The sequence below is a fragment of the Callithrix jacchus genome, chromosome 10 (assembly GCF_049354715.1).
Source record: "Callithrix jacchus isolate 240 chromosome 10, calJac240_pri, whole genome shotgun sequence".
Classification (NCBI taxonomy): Eukaryota; Metazoa; Chordata; class Mammalia; order Primates; family Cebidae; genus Callithrix; species Callithrix jacchus.
Window position 1 is genome coordinate 67,996,150 of NC_133511.1, and position 17,212 is coordinate 68,013,361.

Genomic DNA, 17,212 nt, shown 5'->3' on the forward strand with positions numbered 1-17,212 from the left:
AGCGATAATTCTATCAAGAAAGTCTCCCTGCAGGAGTAGGCTTTTATTGCTTCATTATGTATCTTAACCTGTGAGATCCTGTTTTTTCACCTATGGAAATAAGGTGAAGAATATCATTTCCATGAGTTGTAAATATGTGTAAATGCCTAGCACATAGTAGGCATTCTGTAAGTATTTGTTTATCTTTCTATCTTCCCTCATCTTCCACTAATTCATATAACTTAATAGCTCATCTCTACCAATAAGCTTTTATGTATCTTAACCAATTTTCTTTCTGGAATAATTAAACTTAGGCTGGGCATGGTGGCTTCTGCCAGTAATCCCAGCACTTTGGGAGGCCAAGGCTGGTAGATCACTTGAGGTCAGGAGATTGAGACCAACCTGGCCAATACGGTGAAACTTTGTCTCTACTGAAAACAAAAAAACTAGCTGGGCGTGGTAGCACATGCTGGTAATCCTAGCTACTCAGGAGGCTGGGGCAGGAGAATCGCTTGAACCCAGGAGGCAGAGGTTGCAGTGAGCCGAATTGTGTCACTGCACACCACACTGGGTGACAGAGTGAAACCCTGTCTCAAAAAATAAATAAATAAAAAATAAACTTGGTGAACACAAGCAAAGAAACAAGTATATGGAATTGTTTTGGCTCTAAAAATACTAAAGACTAAGGTTAGTGTTTTCCTTTATAGGCCATATATATCTTTCTGGTATTAAGATAGAGAAGAGAGAGTTGCTTCATCTGAGTAACCAAGCAAGACCAAAAAAATTAAAGTACACAGGGAGTTTCCAAGCATTAAACTCATGAGCGCTCTTCCTGTCTAATCTTGTCTTCATTTGGTAAGACATTTGCAGACCTACCATGAAGCTTCAGGGAATTTTTGATTCTTGCCAAAAATAAAAATGCCCTAAAGTGTACCTGTTGAGAAGGCCAACAACACGTAGATTCTGAAAGTTATCTTATAAGTGAAAGAAAGAGTACAGCTGTTACAGTGTTCTTGTCAAATAGAATTTTCTCTAAGTTTTATGGGATTAAGGACTTTCTCTGCTATACTGAACTCTAGCCTCATTTCTTCAGCAAGCATGATTTATCTCAGTCAGATATTAAGCATTTATAAAGAGACTGTGAAAGGGTAAACCTCACATCAGTGGGAAAATAACAGATTATAAAAGTCATGACATTAAGTCAGGAAGAAAAATTTTGTTTCTTCCATCATACCAGGCCAAAGTAAGTTATAGGTTTGCTAAAGATAAATGTAGTAGAGAAAAACGTGGGAGAATACTTACCTGATCTTAGTGTGAAGATGAGGTTGTTAAGAATTCTAGCAAAGGCAAGCACTATATGGGAAAAAGGTGATAAATTTGACAGTCCCGCAATTCAGAAATTTATAATAACACCAAAGCAAATAGTTATTGAGCTAAATGCCAAACCTTGTAGTTAAGTGCTTTACGTGTGAATCACACTGCCAAGGTTGAGAAACTGTGCCCTAGAGCTGCGTGATCTGTAACTCTAGTCCGCTGTTATATGTCAGATGTTTTGTCATGGTGTAACAAGGTTTACCAGCTTCCCAATCTGCAGCATCTGTTTCCTTATTGCTTGTAACTCTGCCACTTAACAGATGCCACCTTTAGTAGTTTTTTTGTTACAACAATATCCTACACCAGATACTAATCCTGTATGAATTAGGATAAAGGCTAAACAATTACAATAGGGAGACCTAAAATGCAGTGTTCATATACGATAGATGTTAATTATTTCTCATGCAATGGTTCAGGGTAGATAGGCAGCATTTGCCTCATGAAGTTATTTGGAGACTCAGATACCAGGGTAGCTCCACCGCTTTCTCTCATGGCCTGGCTCACCCTGTGTCACTGATTTATTTGGGTTCTAGCCAGTGGATAGGAGAAAGAGAGCATGGAGAAAACACACCTATTCTCTTAAGATCTAGTCCTGAAAGGTCATATGTTGCTTCTATTCACAATGATTTAGCGAGAACTTAGTCATGTGGTCTGTCTCACAGCAAGTCGGGGGTCTAGGAAGTGTAGTCTCACACCATGTGCCTAGGAATAAAGGGAGAACAGGTGGACAACAAAATAGTTTCCACCACAACCACTAACTGCTGCCACTGAATACCTGAGAAGCCAAATGATAATGTGGGAGTTAAAGTGTTCTTATAAATGAGAAATAAAAATATCCTAAAAGAAATAAGGAAAAGCTACAAATTCAGTTTTAAAAAGGGAAATATAAAAGACTAGTGACTGTACATCAGTAGTTGATTGTCAACAAAGGTACTAAAACAATTCAGTGGAGGAAAGAGTAGTCTTTCAACAAATGGTACTGGCACAACCGAATATCCACATGTAAAAAGAATGAAGTTGGAACTCTACTTCACAGCATATATAAAAATTAATTCAAAAATGAATCAAAGACTTAAGAGCTAAAACTATATAAAACTCTTTGAGGGAAAGAAATGCAAGTCTGTGTTAGCTTAGAATAGGCAACAGTTTCTTAGATATCCCCAAAAACACAAGCAACCAAAGAAAGAATAAAACTGCAGAAATAAAAACTTCTGTGCATCCAAGGAATCTATGGAGAACGTGAAAAGATAACCACAGAATGGGAGAAAATATTTGCAAATTACATATCTGAAAAGGATTTAATATTTAGAGTATATAAAGAAGCATTACAATTCAATAAGACAGATAACCCAGTGTTTTTAAAATGGCAAGGATTTTACTAGACTTTTTTCCAAAGATGAGTAATACCATTAGTCATTAGGAATATACAAATCAATATCACAATGAAATACTGCTTCACATCCACTAGGATGACTCAAATTTTTAAAAACAGAAAATAACAATTGTTGGGGAGATGGAGAAATTGGGTGAGAATGTAAGATGAAAGAGCTATGGTGGAAAAACAGTGATGTGAACATTAACATTTGGTGGTTTCTCAAACTATTCAACAGAATTGTCATATGACCCCAAAACTCCACTCTTAGATATATACCCAAGAGAAGTGAAAACAGGTGTTCAAGCAAAAAGTTGTTTACACAAATGTTGGTAGCAGCAAATTGGGTGAGAATGTAAGATGAAAGAGCTATGGTGGAAAAACAGTGATGTGAACATTAACATTTGGTGGTTTCTCAAACTATTCAACAGAATTGTCATATGACCCCAAAACTCCACTCTTAGATATATACCCAAGAGAAGTGAAAACAGGTGTTCAAGCAAAAAGTTGTTTACACAAATGTTGGTAGCAGCATTATTCATAATAATTCAAAGATAGAAACGACCCAAGTGTCCATCAACTAGTGAATGGATAAACAAAATGTGGTTACCATTTTGTGGTATTCCATACAATGGAACATTATTCAACCATAAAATTGAATGCAGTATTGATTCACGCTATAGCATGGATGGACCTTGAAAACATTGTGTTAAGTGAAAGAAGCCAGACATGAAAGGCTATATATTGTATAATTCCATTCCATTTGTCCCAAATATGCAAACCCATAAATGTAGAAAATAGATTAGTGGGTGCCAGGTACTGGGGAAGAGGGCACTGACTACATAATGGGTATAAGGTGTTTTGTTTTGAGATAGAGTTTCATTCTTTGTTGCCCAGGCTGGAGTTCAGTGGCACAGTCTTGGCCACTGAACTCCAGGTTCAAGCTATTCTGTCTCAGCCTCCTGAGTGGCTGGGATTACAGGTGCCTGGCAACATGCCCAGCTAATTTTTGTATTTTTAGTAGAGACGGGGTTTCACCATGTTGGCCAGGCTGGTCTCGAACTCCTGACTTCAGGTGATCACCTGCTTCAGCCTCCCAAAGTGCTGTGACTGGCCAGGTTTCTTTTTGTGGTGATAAAAATGTTCTGGAATTAGATAATAGTAATGGTTGCACAACTCTGTGAATATACTAAAAGCCACCACATTGTATACTTGTGAATATACTAAAAGCCACCACATTGTATACTTTAAAATTATGAACTTAATGGTGTGTGACTAATATCTCCATAAAAAATAAGACTAGTGACTGAAAATCTACCATCCCACCAATAATCAAAGAAATAAAAATTATGACAATGTTAATCTTAATTGTATCCATCAAAATAAGTTAAAATTTTGTTAATACACTCATATTTGATTGTTGAGAATGTAAATTGATAAAGTTGTTTTGGAGGACTTCTTGGTAATATGTATCAAGGGCCTTAAAATAAACTATATGTCTCAGCAATTATATTGTAGGAATTTATTCTAAGGATATAATAAATATGTATTATGATATTTGTCTACATGCTTGATGATTACAATGAGATTATAAATGGAAAGCAACTAAAATGTTGAAAAATGAAACATTTAATAATTTTGAAGTAATTGGAATGTTTCATAATAAGCAGCCAATAATTTATGATATCCAGTGGCCAGGTGTGGTGGCTCATGCCTGTAATCCCAGCACTTTGGGAGACCGAGAAGGCTGGATTGCTTGAGTCCAAGAGTTCCAGACCAGCCTGATCAACATGGCAAAACCTCACTCTACTAAAAATACAAAAATTAGCCAGGCATTGTGGCACACTCCTGTAATCCCAGCTACTTGGGAGGCTGAGGCAGGAGAATTGCTTGAACCCAGGAGGCAGAGGTTGCAGTGAGCTGAGATCGTGCCACTGCACTCCAGCCTGGGCAGCAGAATGAGACTCTGTCTCAAACAAACAAACAAGTAAATGTATGATATCCAAATGATGTCATAAAAATTACATTGTATGGCTGGGTGCGGTGGCTCACACCTATAATCCCAGCACTTTGGGAGGCCGAGGCGGATGGATCACGAGGTTAAGAGATCGAGACCATCCTGGTCAACATGGTGAAACCTCGTCTCTACTAAAAATACAAAAATTAGCTGGGCATGGTGGCGCATGCCTGTAGTCCCAGCTACTCAGGAGGGTGAGGCAGGAGAACATCTTGAACCCAGGAGACGGAGGTTGCAGTGAGCCGAGATTGTGCCGTTGCACTCCAGCCTGGGTAACAAGAGCGATACTCTGTCTCAAAAAAAAAAAAAAAAATTGCGTTGTATAAGATTATACCGTTATAGTGCCATGGAAAATGTTAGCACTGTATTAACTAATTAAAATGGGGATCATAAATGATATGTAAAATATAGTCCTGAATTTGTTTTTAAAGTCTATTTTATAAGTTAATGTTCCCATAGTTATGTGAAATTACTTATGATTTTTGTTTTCTTTGGATTTTTCTGTATTTAGTTTCCTTTATTGAGCATGTATTCTATAATCAGGAAATTACGTTTTCAGTTTTTTAAATTAATGATTTTAGCACACTGGCTTTAATTTATAATCAGTGAAACTTGTGGACTACCTTTGGGAGATTTAAAAGTAAGGGCTCTTCCAACAGAATGTGCTGGAGGATGGGAGTTCCTGTGCTCGAGGATGGAAGTTCCTACACGTCTATTAGGACCAGCAATATAGGGTTGTGGCTGTTAATCTTTCATTATAATATGCCCATTTCTCGCTGGACTTGGTGACTGTGGTTGATTAGTTCATTGCTCAGAATAAGGTCTTGTTGTCAATTCCTATGTGAGTCAAGTAAACACTGACTTTAGCTTTAGTTCTAGTCAGACAACTTGTATGTATCACAAGTCAGAGGGGACACTAAATGGGAGCATGTAAGTGGATTTTTGTAGAACAACCATTGCTGTGGGAAAACCTCTTCAGTTCCACTACTCTTGGCCAGATGTGGGCCTGGGTGTGAGTCTGGAAGAGAAGAGTTCAAGCTTCTCTTGCAATGCACTGAATTTCTTGCCCAGGAGAAGTTTAAATAAATTTGAACATAAAACCTAGGTCTTCCACTTGGTTTAAAGCCCTTAACTGAGGAATAAGATATATTGAAAAATGCTTTGTACCTATAGCATTGTTGTTAAGAGATGTTGGCCCCATGGGTCATGTGGCTGTTAAACCAGAGTGACTCCCAGATTCATGTGAGTCTCATTTTCTTGGACCTGAATCTCACGTGGGGCCTGGGGAAGCAGCATGGGACACAAGGAGAATAGCTGTTGGGTAGCTGGGTGAAATATTGCATAGATGGCTACAAGGACTAGACCAACAAAGAGGTGCTGCCATGTTGGCAGGCTATCATTTTTGTCCTACATCCTTCTGAGTAGACTGGTACCAAGCATGTCATATAATAGTCTTGTGAATATGAATGTTTACTTGAGTTTGAAAATTTTTTTTCTGGACATTATACATAACATCTTGGGACTCAGGTTTCCTGCTCAGTAAAATGAAAATGTTGTCTTAAGGGTGGTTGTACAAAGTACAGTTACTGCACAAAGCACTTAGAATATAATAAGATATTCTGTAAACGGTAGATATTACTCTGTTTATGCTATCATATTTTTAAGGTAAAATATGCTAGATACTTTCACAATACCTATTTCTACAGACTTGCATCAGAGGATATTGTCAGGTATTGACATTTTGAGCATTGTAATTACTGACCATGTAATTGTCTAGTCTTAACTCCATGTCACGCAATAGAAGTTAAAAGATGGCAGCATCACAATGAATAATGATTAAGTCTGAATATTTAATAGTTTATCTTCATGTGTTCTTAATGTAGTTTATAATATTTTATGTGCCTTAGAACAAATATCTAGTTATACATGTGCTAACTGAAACTTCTTGCAGTTAATTTACTAAGAAAATATCAGTATATAATGTTTATGTATCTTATTCATTCAGCAAATATTTCTTGAATAAATACTAAGTATGAGGTATCATTCTGAGTGCCTCAGTGAACAAAACAGCCAATATAATTTTATATTTTAAATATGTAAAACATTTCAAATATATATGTTCAAAAGTCAAAGAGACTGACTCGGAATTCTCACTTCCGTCCCTGTCCCCTTCATCTCCTTCTCACCTATCATTCTCCAATTTCTTTCCCTTTCATTAAAGCTGTAAATAAATAACCAAGGTAATATGAATTTTCCATCTACTGTTTTCACAAAAGATGCTTCCTTTGTCCTGATTCAGTGTCTTACTAATTCTTTCCCACTCAAACCTCTCCATCAGACATCTTGGAATTCTATTTAGTAGTCTTCAGTTAATCCTGTCTATAGTTGAATTAAATAGGTTGGTGAAGTTGAAAGAAGTGTTAAATGTGGATATTAAATATAAAAGTCAGGGCCAGGCCTGGTGGCTCATACCTGTAATCCCAGCACTTTGGGAGGCTGAGGCAAGCAGATTACCTGAGGTCGGGAGTTTGAGACCAGCCTGGCTAACTTGGTGAAACCCTGTTTCTACCAAAATTACAAAAAATAAGCCAGGTGTGGTGGCGCATTCCTGTAATCCCAGCTACTAGGGAGGCTGAGACAGGAGAATCACTTGAACCCGGGAGGTGGAGATTGCAATGAGCAATAATCATGCCATTATACTCCAACTTGGGCAACAAGAAACAAAACTCCATCTCAAAAAAAAAAAAAAGTCAGTATTAATGAATTTGTGATTTAGCCAGACATGGTGGCTCACACCTATAATCCCAATACTTTGGAAAGTATGCATCTTTAGTCTTAACTACTTGGGAGCCTGAGGTGGGAGTACTGCTTAAGCTTAGGAGTTTGAAGCTGCAGAGAGCTATGATTGTGCCACTGCACTCCAGCCTGGGTGATAGAACGAGACCCAGTGTCTAGAAATAAAACAGTGAGATATGACTTCATACCCTCTAGGATAGCCATAATAAAAATAAAATAAAATGAATAGCATAGCATAGCATTCTATAGCATGTTTGTCAATATTTTTTAATTTTGACAGAGTATCTATTTTCTGTTTGATTACCAAAGTACCAAAAGAAAATTTGAAAAGTACAGTAAAACCTAATGGTAAATTTAAAATAACCTCACATTGTAACAGAAACCATTCTTACTGTCATCTTGGCATATCCTTCTAATCTTTTCTATACATATATTGCATACATGTGTTTTAAAGTTGTTATATATGTAAGTCCTTTTCTTTTTTCACATAAAATACATTCTGAGCTATTCCTGCCTGTGTTAGCCCATTTGATTGCTTTAAAGAAATACCTGAGGCTGGGTAATATGAAGAAAAGAGGTTTCTTTTGGCTCATAGTCCTGGTGGCATCTGCTTCTGGTGAGACCTCAGGAAGCTTACAATCATGGCAGAAGGCAAAGTGGAAGCCTGCATGTCATATGGCAAGAGATGGAGCAAGAAAGAGAGGGAGGGAGCTGCCAGGCTCTTTTTAAACAGTCAGCTCTAGTGTGAACACACAGAGTGAGAACACACTCATTGCTGTGAGGACAGCAGCAAGCCATTTATGAGGCAGACACCCCCTACTAGGCCCACCTCCAACACTGGAGGTCACATTTCAACATGAGATTTGGAAGGAACAAAACATTTAAACTATATCACTGCCTTTAAATATTATTTGAAAATGTGATTTTAATGACCACATAGTATTTGATCATATTAATATGCCATTAATTTTCTTACTCTTTTCGTATGCTTTTATAAATCTGTAGTGAAAATTCTTTTGTACGAATCTTTGTATACCTCTTTGATAACATCTTTAAGATATCTTTTTTGAAAGTTGCATTCCCTGGTCAAAAACCAAAAGATTGGTTAATACTTTTCATTTGGCTGGCTGACTGCCTTCCAAAAAGATTCTATCAATTTACACTTCTAAAAGTAGTGTATGAAAGTGCCTATTCTTGCACCCTTCTCAGAAGTGTTTTATGTTTAAACAAATGTACATATGTGAGCGACAATTTGAAGGTAAAGTATGCTTAATTTTTAATTTTTTGCTTACTAACAAATTGAACATTTTCATTTCATGTTGTTTAAACAACTCTTCTGACTAGAAGGATAGATCAATAAAAGAACAAAACAGCTAATGACAAAGTAATAGTAATAAGTAACAGGCCACATGCGTTGGCTCACGCCTGTAATCCCAGCACTTTGGGAGGCCGAGGCGGGCAGATCACAACAAGGTCAGGAATTCGAGACCAGCCTGGCCAACATGATGAAACCCTGTCTCTACTAAAAATACAAAAAATTAGCCAGGGTTGGTGGCACATGTCTGTAATCCCAGCTACTCAGGAGGGTGAGGCAGGAGAATTACTTGAACCTAGTAATTTCCTTAGGAGGTTGCAGTGAGCAGAGATCATGCCATTGTACTCAGCCTGGGCAACAGAGCAAGACTCCATCTCAAAAAAAAAAAAAGTAATAATGCATTAATAGAGATGGAGTCTATATTTTATACTAAGAAAACTGATATCCAACATAATTTATGATTTATATTTTTATAAATACTAAAATTATATAAATTATAATTTAAATATAGTTCTTATATCCTCTTAGATACTATTTTGGACATGTGGGATTCAGTGACTGTTAGCAAAGGTTTTTATTTCAGGCTACTTCTTATTTCATAATTTGACAAATATTTACTGTCATTCTGTGTGTCATTTACTAAGGACACATAGTGAGTAAGACCCATGTGGCCTCTGGTCCCTTGAAGGAGAATAAAAATTTTAAAATAGCTTATTTACTGTTTATTGCCATATATTGTACTAACCTCATTACATATATTATTTCCTTTAGTATTAAAACTATATTTGGTGACAGCATTTTAGAGACTAGCATGTTTCTAATCAAGCCTGTTCACATCAACTAAAATACTAACATGCTTTATAAAAAGGCCCTTCAGTATTGAAAGTGTGGTGCATTTGTGGTAAGCATAGTATAAGCACATGCACAAAGTCCCATTTAAATATTGTGAGGCTTTCAATGTTTAGAATCTTGGTAGTGATGAGTTTAAAAGGCTGCGGATGATGGCAAAGCTGATTCCAACTTGGGCCTAAATTTTATGTGTCCTGCTTCTGTGAAATTAAAGCCAAGAGTCACCTATGGTAGGCCATAAATGCCTTTTCAATTTGGATTTGCTTTCATTTTCTACACAGGCTATAGCACTGTCACAGAAAACTCTAGGGGCTCTTGCCAGAGGGGACTGTCAAGCAGTCCACAGATGTTCTCAAAGAAACTCCCTGGAACTTTACTACGCGGTTGTAGAAAGAGCCATCAAGGCCAGGCACAGTGGCTCACGCCTGTAATCCCAACAGTTTGGAAGGCCAAGGTGGGTGGATCACTTGAGGTCAGGAATTCAAGACCAGCCTGACCAACATGGTGAAATCCTGTCTGTACTAAAAATACAAAAATTAGCTGGGTGTCTTTGGTGGATACCTGTAATCACAGTTGTCCAGGAGGCTAAGGCATGAGAATTTCTTGAACATGGGAGGTGGTGGTTCCAGTGAGCCTAGATTGTACCACTGCTCCAGTGTGGGTGACAGAGTGACCCTGTCTCCAAAAAAGAAAGAAAGAGCCATCAACCATCTTCATAGATTTCCTATAAGCCAGAGAATTTTCTCAGAGGTCAGATTCTAACCTCTGAGTAACTGAAATATTTTCATCAGTTAAACAGGCAGCTTTTAACATCTGAATAAATCTCTGTAACTCTCTAGAGAAAATTAAGTTATAATTGTAGATACCATTCAACTGTGGAAAATGGAAGTTGAAACTTAGTTTTGTTTTTATTATTTTAAAACCATTCCTTAGAAAGGTTTTTGAGGCCCAATCTATTTTAGCCACAATCTTAATGACTGGGGAAAAAATGCTTAGTTGTAATTTTTAGGGAGGAATTACTGTCATGCTGCTGAGAAATGGATCCTGTCTTTCTTGACCTTTCTTCCTTCCTGAATGTCCTCTGCTAATGGTTTTTCTGTGATTCAGATACTGCTGGGAACAGCACAAGTTTTTGCTGGAATTGACTTTAGAATGGACATATGAGTATTTATAATAAGGAAACAGATTTTTTTCATAGGCTCTGTACTTGAAAGATTTGATATCCTGAATAACCATACACCCCACAAAAAGTACACTTTGACTACTGTATTAAAATTTGAAAATATCCTGCATTACATGTTTAGTAGCCACTTTTATTAAATGTGAAGACCAAAACTTCTGTGACTCTATCCTTACTATATTTTTTAGAAAATATATATAATTTTAAATTAGCTTTAGAGTGCAACTCAAAAACCATTTTAAAACCTAATGAATTAATTTATTAAGAAAACAAAAATCAAAATGATTAGTCTTGAGCTAGCTTGATAACTATTTTCTTCAATAGTTTAGAACTGAACTGTTCTGTTAATGAAAATTACAACTAATGTAATTCTGAAGGACTTTCAAGACAGGGTCCTTTCCACTGTTTCTGTAGAATATGAGTAAAAAAGTGATGAAAATTGACCCTCTCCAGACAAACCTATAGAGACTTCCACAACCTGCTAGAAGATGCCTAAGCTTTTCCATCTGGTGAAGTGCTATGATCTGCTCACCTCTCATTCAGTCAGGAAAAGGATACCGTGCAAATCCCTGACTTGTTTTGCTGGCTGTGGGCACACCTAGAAACCAGCAAGGAAGAGAATAGAAGGCAAATTCTCAGCAAACCAGCTACTGCTTTGAACACCCTTAACTATCCTAGATCCTTCTTGTCTAGATCTTTGAAACGTTCTCAGTTCTTCCAGCTATGCCAGGTTTTTTGAACTTCTGATAATAGCCTTGTGTAACCGTCTCGACTCGCTGACATCTAAATTTAAGTATAAATCTTGGAATTCAAACTCAGAATCACTTGAACCTAGGAGGCAGAGGTTGCAGTGAGCCGAGATCATGCCATTGCACTCCAGTCTGGGCAATGATGAAAATCTAACAACAAATCAAAACAAAAACAAACTCCGTCAAAATCTGGATAATACTGCCCCAGTCTTACCTTTAGCACTCTTCATTTATCTAGCTCAGGTAACAAAATGCTGCCATTGAGGGTGCTGGGGATGTATTTCCCTACCTGGAATGCTTTCCTCCTATCTCAATTCATGTCATACTCCTTAGAGACATACTCCCTGAAAACTCCAGCCAGCATTATTCTGTTGTTTCTCTTGCCATTCAGACATAACTTATTCTTATTTTGAATTATATTAACAGCTCATCACTCTTTAATTGTTTCACATATTTTATCTTATGTTCTGCATTTCCCATGGTACCTAACATAATAACTGGGTGTATTCACACATTTTTTTCCTCCAGAAAATCATTTTTAAACCCTCATGTTTGTCCAAGTTCCTCTCTTCTAGCACCCTGTATAATTGAAATTATCCTGTTACTTGTTTATTTTCAATCCTTGCCCAGGTTCTCATGTTTATGTATTCAAAAGCACATATACAAACATGAAGTCAGTGCTAAGCATAGTTCTTGGCACAGAGTAGGTTCTCAAAAAAATATTTTATTGAACTGAGTTTTTGAATATAATTACTTTATTATTGTGCTTATCATAGGGTTTTTTCTTTTTCTTGTCATTTCCTGAGTTGCATAGATAAGGCAGGTGCAAAGAAATTTAGCTGTCAGGCTAGGCACTGTGGCTCACGCTGGTAGTCCCAGCACTTTGAGAGGCCGAGGCAGGCGTTCAACTCAGGAGTTTGAGACCAGCTTGGGCAGCATGGTGAAACATGGTCTTCAAAAAAAATAAAATAAGGCCAAGTGTGGTGGCTCATGCCTGTGATCCCAGCACTTTGGGAGGCTGAGCCAGGCAGAATACAAGGTCAAGAGATTGAGATCAACCTGGGCAACATGGTGAAACCTTGTCTCTACTAAATACAAAAATTAGCTGGTGTGGTGGCATACACTTGTAGTTCCAGCTACTCTGGAGGCTGAGGCAGGAGAATTGCTTGAACCCAGGAAGCAGAGGTTGCAGTGTGCTGAGATCACACCACTGCACTTCAGGCTGGCAATAGAGCAAGACTCTATCTCAAATAATAATAATAACAATAATAATAAAAGAAATTTAAAAAGAAAGTTAGCTGTCATTTGTGAGTATATCATACATATAAGATTGTTCCTACCAGGTGTGATGGCTTACACCTGTAATCCTAGCACTTTGGGAGGCTGAGGTGGGTGGATCACAAGATCAAGTGTTCAAGACCAGCTTGGCCAGCATGGTGAAACCCTGTCTCTACTAAAAATACAAAAGTTAGCCAGTCATGGTGATGGGCACCTGTAATCTCATCTATTCAGGAGACTAAGGCAGGAGAATTGATTGAACCCAGGAGGCAGAAGTTGTAGTGAGCTGAGGTTGCGCCATTGCACTCCAGCCTGGGCAACAGAGTGAGACTCCATCTCAGGGAGAGAGAAAAAAAAAAATAAATAAATAATTGAGTTTTGCCGAGTGTGGTGGCTCATGCCTCTAATCTCAGCACTTTGGGGCGCTGAGGCAGGCGGAGGTCAGGAGTTCAAGACCAGCCTGACCAACATGCTGAAACCCCGTCTCTACTAAAAATACAAAAAATTAGCCAGGCATGGTGGCACGCACCTGTAATCCCAGCTTGGGAGGCTGAGGCAGGAGAATCGCTTGAACCCTAGGGGGCGGAGGTTGCAGTGACCCAAGATCATACCACTGCATTTCAGCCTGGGCAATGGAACAAGACTGTGTCTCAATTAAAAAAAAAAAAAAAAGATTATTCCTATTAGAGGCTGTTTGGGAGCTGTAAAGGATCAGACCATGGGACGAGAGCAATGGAAACATCTAAGGAGATCAGACTATTTCCTTTCTGTTAATGGTCCCATATGTCCATGAAATGTATATTAACTCTTCCCTAAAATGTCAATGTAAGGAATACTCAAATTGCCAATATCAGAGATACTGCTTCCTGAACTAATGCTAAGGCTTTATATTTCTTTATGCTAAATGCTTTCTGCCAGTTCAATACTTTGATGTAAAAAAATGCACACAAAAGAGACCATTTAAATAACACGGTCAAAAGAGGAATATAGGAAAATTTTCTGGCAATTCTTTTGTTTGCAGTAGTCCTATTTACTGGCTAATCTGTACATTTTTCTGATTTTAATACCTAAATATCTAAAATTCTATTGTAGTTTCTCCAAAAGCCTTAAGAATTCTCCATCAAACCTTTGGCCCTCTATCTCTGTCTTCCTGCAGCTATGCAACTGTGTTCATATTCTGTTTGTCATCAGTAGCATAGCTAAGGAAGAGCTCCTCTTTGCTATTGGATGGTATGGTTGGTGAGCAGAATCCTGCTATTTAAATGTTTCATTTTTAACAAGATTGTGAAGCATGTGAAGAAACAAGAATATATAGCCTATAAGCAGGGTAAAAAGGAGACAGGGAAAACTGTCTCCAAGGAAGTCCAAAAGAGTTGAAATTGCCTATTTTTAATATATTACAAAGAGCTAAAGGAACCCACTTCTGAAGAACTGAAGGTAAGTATGAGAATGATATCTCACCAAATAAAGAATATCCTCAAAGAGATACAAATTATAAAAAGGGATTGAATAGAAATTCTGGAATTAAAACTACAATAACTGAAATAAAAATATACTAGAAGTCTTCAGCAGCAAAGTTGAATTGACAGAAGGGAGAATCTGAATTTAAAAGTCAATTGAGATTCTTTTTTTTAATTGTTAATTTTTTATTTCTTTTTTAAATTAGAGATGGGGTCTTGCTATGTTGATCAGGCTGATCACCAACTTCTGCCCTCAAGCAAACCTCCCATCTTGGCCTTCCAAAGTGCTGAGATTACAGGCATGAGCCATGTCGCCTGACCGAGATTCTTGAGTTTGATAAAATCACACTAATAATTCCTAAGAAACCATCCCAAAATATATAGTAAAAGAAACAAGGGAATTAAAATGGTTCATTAAAAATATCAATTTAACAGACCTCTTGAGGAGATACTATTTTTAAATTATTTTATTTAAAAGCACTGAGTTACTTAAGGTTACTTCAGGTTCTTTGAAAGAGGAAACAAATAAGGAAGTTTATGTCTGTAAATTACAAAACAAGGAAAGGAAAATTTCAGTGCTGTTTTTCTGTAAAGTTTGTGTTATCCTCTTGCATTACTACTAGCATGCAAGATAAGTCAGAGGCCTGAAAAAGGTCTGCTGTACTACTTATGGTCACTCAGTTGTGAGTGGTTGTTATTAAGGTGTGATAAGTGGTTGTTGAGTTGTGACAAGGTAACAAACTTAGAGCAGTTCTGCTGCTCAGGTACCTAATAGAGTCAGATTCAAAAACCAAGTCTGTCACCAAAATTTCTTAACTATAGTCCTGCAAGGGAGATAGATGAAATTCTCTGGCATAACATAGAAATGGTTAAGCCCTATTATTTTAATAACACCATTTACATACACCATTCTCTTCTGACTCTGTCAGATAAGGAATGGAAAGCTCAAGAATGGTCAGTGTCTTCCCAGAGCGATGTTGCTAGTAAGTGGTAGAACTAGGGTTTGAATGAGAATATATATGGTTCAGGGTTTTGTATTGCCTATGCTCTTTTGAGATGGCAACCTAAATATTATGTGGTTGTAGCACACTTGCAACTGGGTGACCATAAGTAGTACAGCAGACCTTTTTCAGGCATCTGACTTATCTTGCATTCTAGTAGTAATGCAAGATGATAACACAAACTTTATAGAAACACAGCATTGAAATTTTCCTTTCCTGGTTTTATAATTTACAGACATAAACTTCCTTATTTGTTTCCTCTTTAATAGAACCTGAAGTAACAGTGCTTTTAAATAAAACAACCATGTATAAAAACAACCACATAGAAAATTAGGTGATATGTTTCTGGTTTTACTTTATATCAGTTGGCAGATTCAACTACAATAATGCAGATACACCCCAGTATTTGTTTTGATTTCTTTAAAAGCTACTTTCTCTTTGTAACCTGATTAGGGGTCTTCTGAGAAAGAGAAACAAAAGCAGGGAGGCAATCAGTGTTTTCTTCCAATATCAGCAGACTGTAAAATGTCATGATTTAATTTTAAGGCAATTTACATTTATCATCATCTTGATATTTATATCCTTGACTTTTACCAAAGGCTATTTTAGAAATGCCCATTTCTCTCAGAAAAGTTTGTTTTTCTAGGCTGCATTAAGGAAACTCAAGGGATTTCAGCATAACTTCATGACTGAAGAATCTGTGCCCTTCCTGGATCTAAATAAAGAGGCCACTGTTTAAATTTCTTACTTTAGGGGAAATTACATCAAATGCTTATGAAAATGACCCATTTTCCCTCCTAATTCATCATAATCTTCTTCAAGTTCTAGGACATTTACACTTTCTTTTAAAATAAATGTTTAGTGGAACCTTCCAGATTTCTAAGTTTCTGAATATGTCCTTGGAATATTCCCTTTTTTTTCCCCACTATTCTTGAATATTTAACATTATAAGTTTGGGTTCCAAACTCAACTGATTTTAGGGATCATGTAAGTCAAATGGATAAAGAGGGCAGCGGTAATATGTAAGGGAGTGTGTGGTCTAATAGCTACCTGGAAAAAATGTGGCTGCTTAGAGGCATTCAAATTCAATTGTTTAGAAACATTGCTGGGTCATTAAAACATATTTGTGCTCAGAGTCCCCCATGGTTTCTCAGTTTCTCAATTATTACAGAATTATTCTCCTGGAAATTTGTGTCAAATAGTAAAAAAGTTTGACTATTTTTTTAAAGTATATTTGAATAAATTACCTGCCAAGTTTTTGCATATTGGAGAGCACCAAGGAGTTCATTCTGCCAGATTAATTCACACTTATATAAACCTGGAAAGAATGCTTATCCTGCCATTTCTGAACATATATATGTGAAAACTATTTGGATATAGCTAATGTACGTTGGTTATCATTTGTTACTCTTTAGTAAGAAGTATTTCAATTGCAAGTAACAATGACCCAACTCAAAGTAGCTTAGGCAAAACAGGAATTTGTTGGCTCAACCAAATCATAGAAAGGATGAGGTGGTGCTTGCTCAAGAATTACCCAATTCAAGGACACTATCCCTGTCCTCTGCCCACCATTTCTATCTTCACTTTGCCAGATTTCTCATCACTGCCTTTCTCTGTGAGTTGGTCTAATTCCTTCCTACTACAGATAGGCTCTATCCTCTTGGTAGAAAGAATAGCCATTTGGTGGGAAGGACAGGCCATTTTTGGACTAATCTTTCAGCTTCGATCCTGGGGATGACTAATTTAGATCAAGGGACCACCTCCACCCAGTAATTAGGGGCAGAGTGCAGTGGTTTGAGGTTCTGTCTTGCATATCTACCTGCCCTGCAAGTTTACCCCTTA

At 37.3% G+C, this 17,212-nt stretch overlaps 1 protein-coding gene across 17 annotated transcripts in view; it reads left to right on the forward strand.

Moving 5' to 3' along the window:
* FCHSD2 (FCH and double SH3 domains 2) overlaps positions 1–17,212 on the forward strand; it is a 300,132-nt gene that overhangs the window by 177,289 nt on the left and 105,631 nt on the right. The window contains exon 1 of one of the 17 annotated variants that reach the window (XM_035264152.3): positions 9,883–10,156. The exons of the other annotated variants lie outside the window; for them this stretch is intronic. Within the exon in view, the coding sequence (XP_035120043.1) occupies positions 9,944–10,156 (213 nt within the window). The 5' untranslated portion in view covers positions 9,883–9,943. Of the gene's footprint in view, positions 1–9,882; positions 10,157–17,212 lie in introns of those variants that run through there. 17 annotated transcript variants of the gene reach the window in all.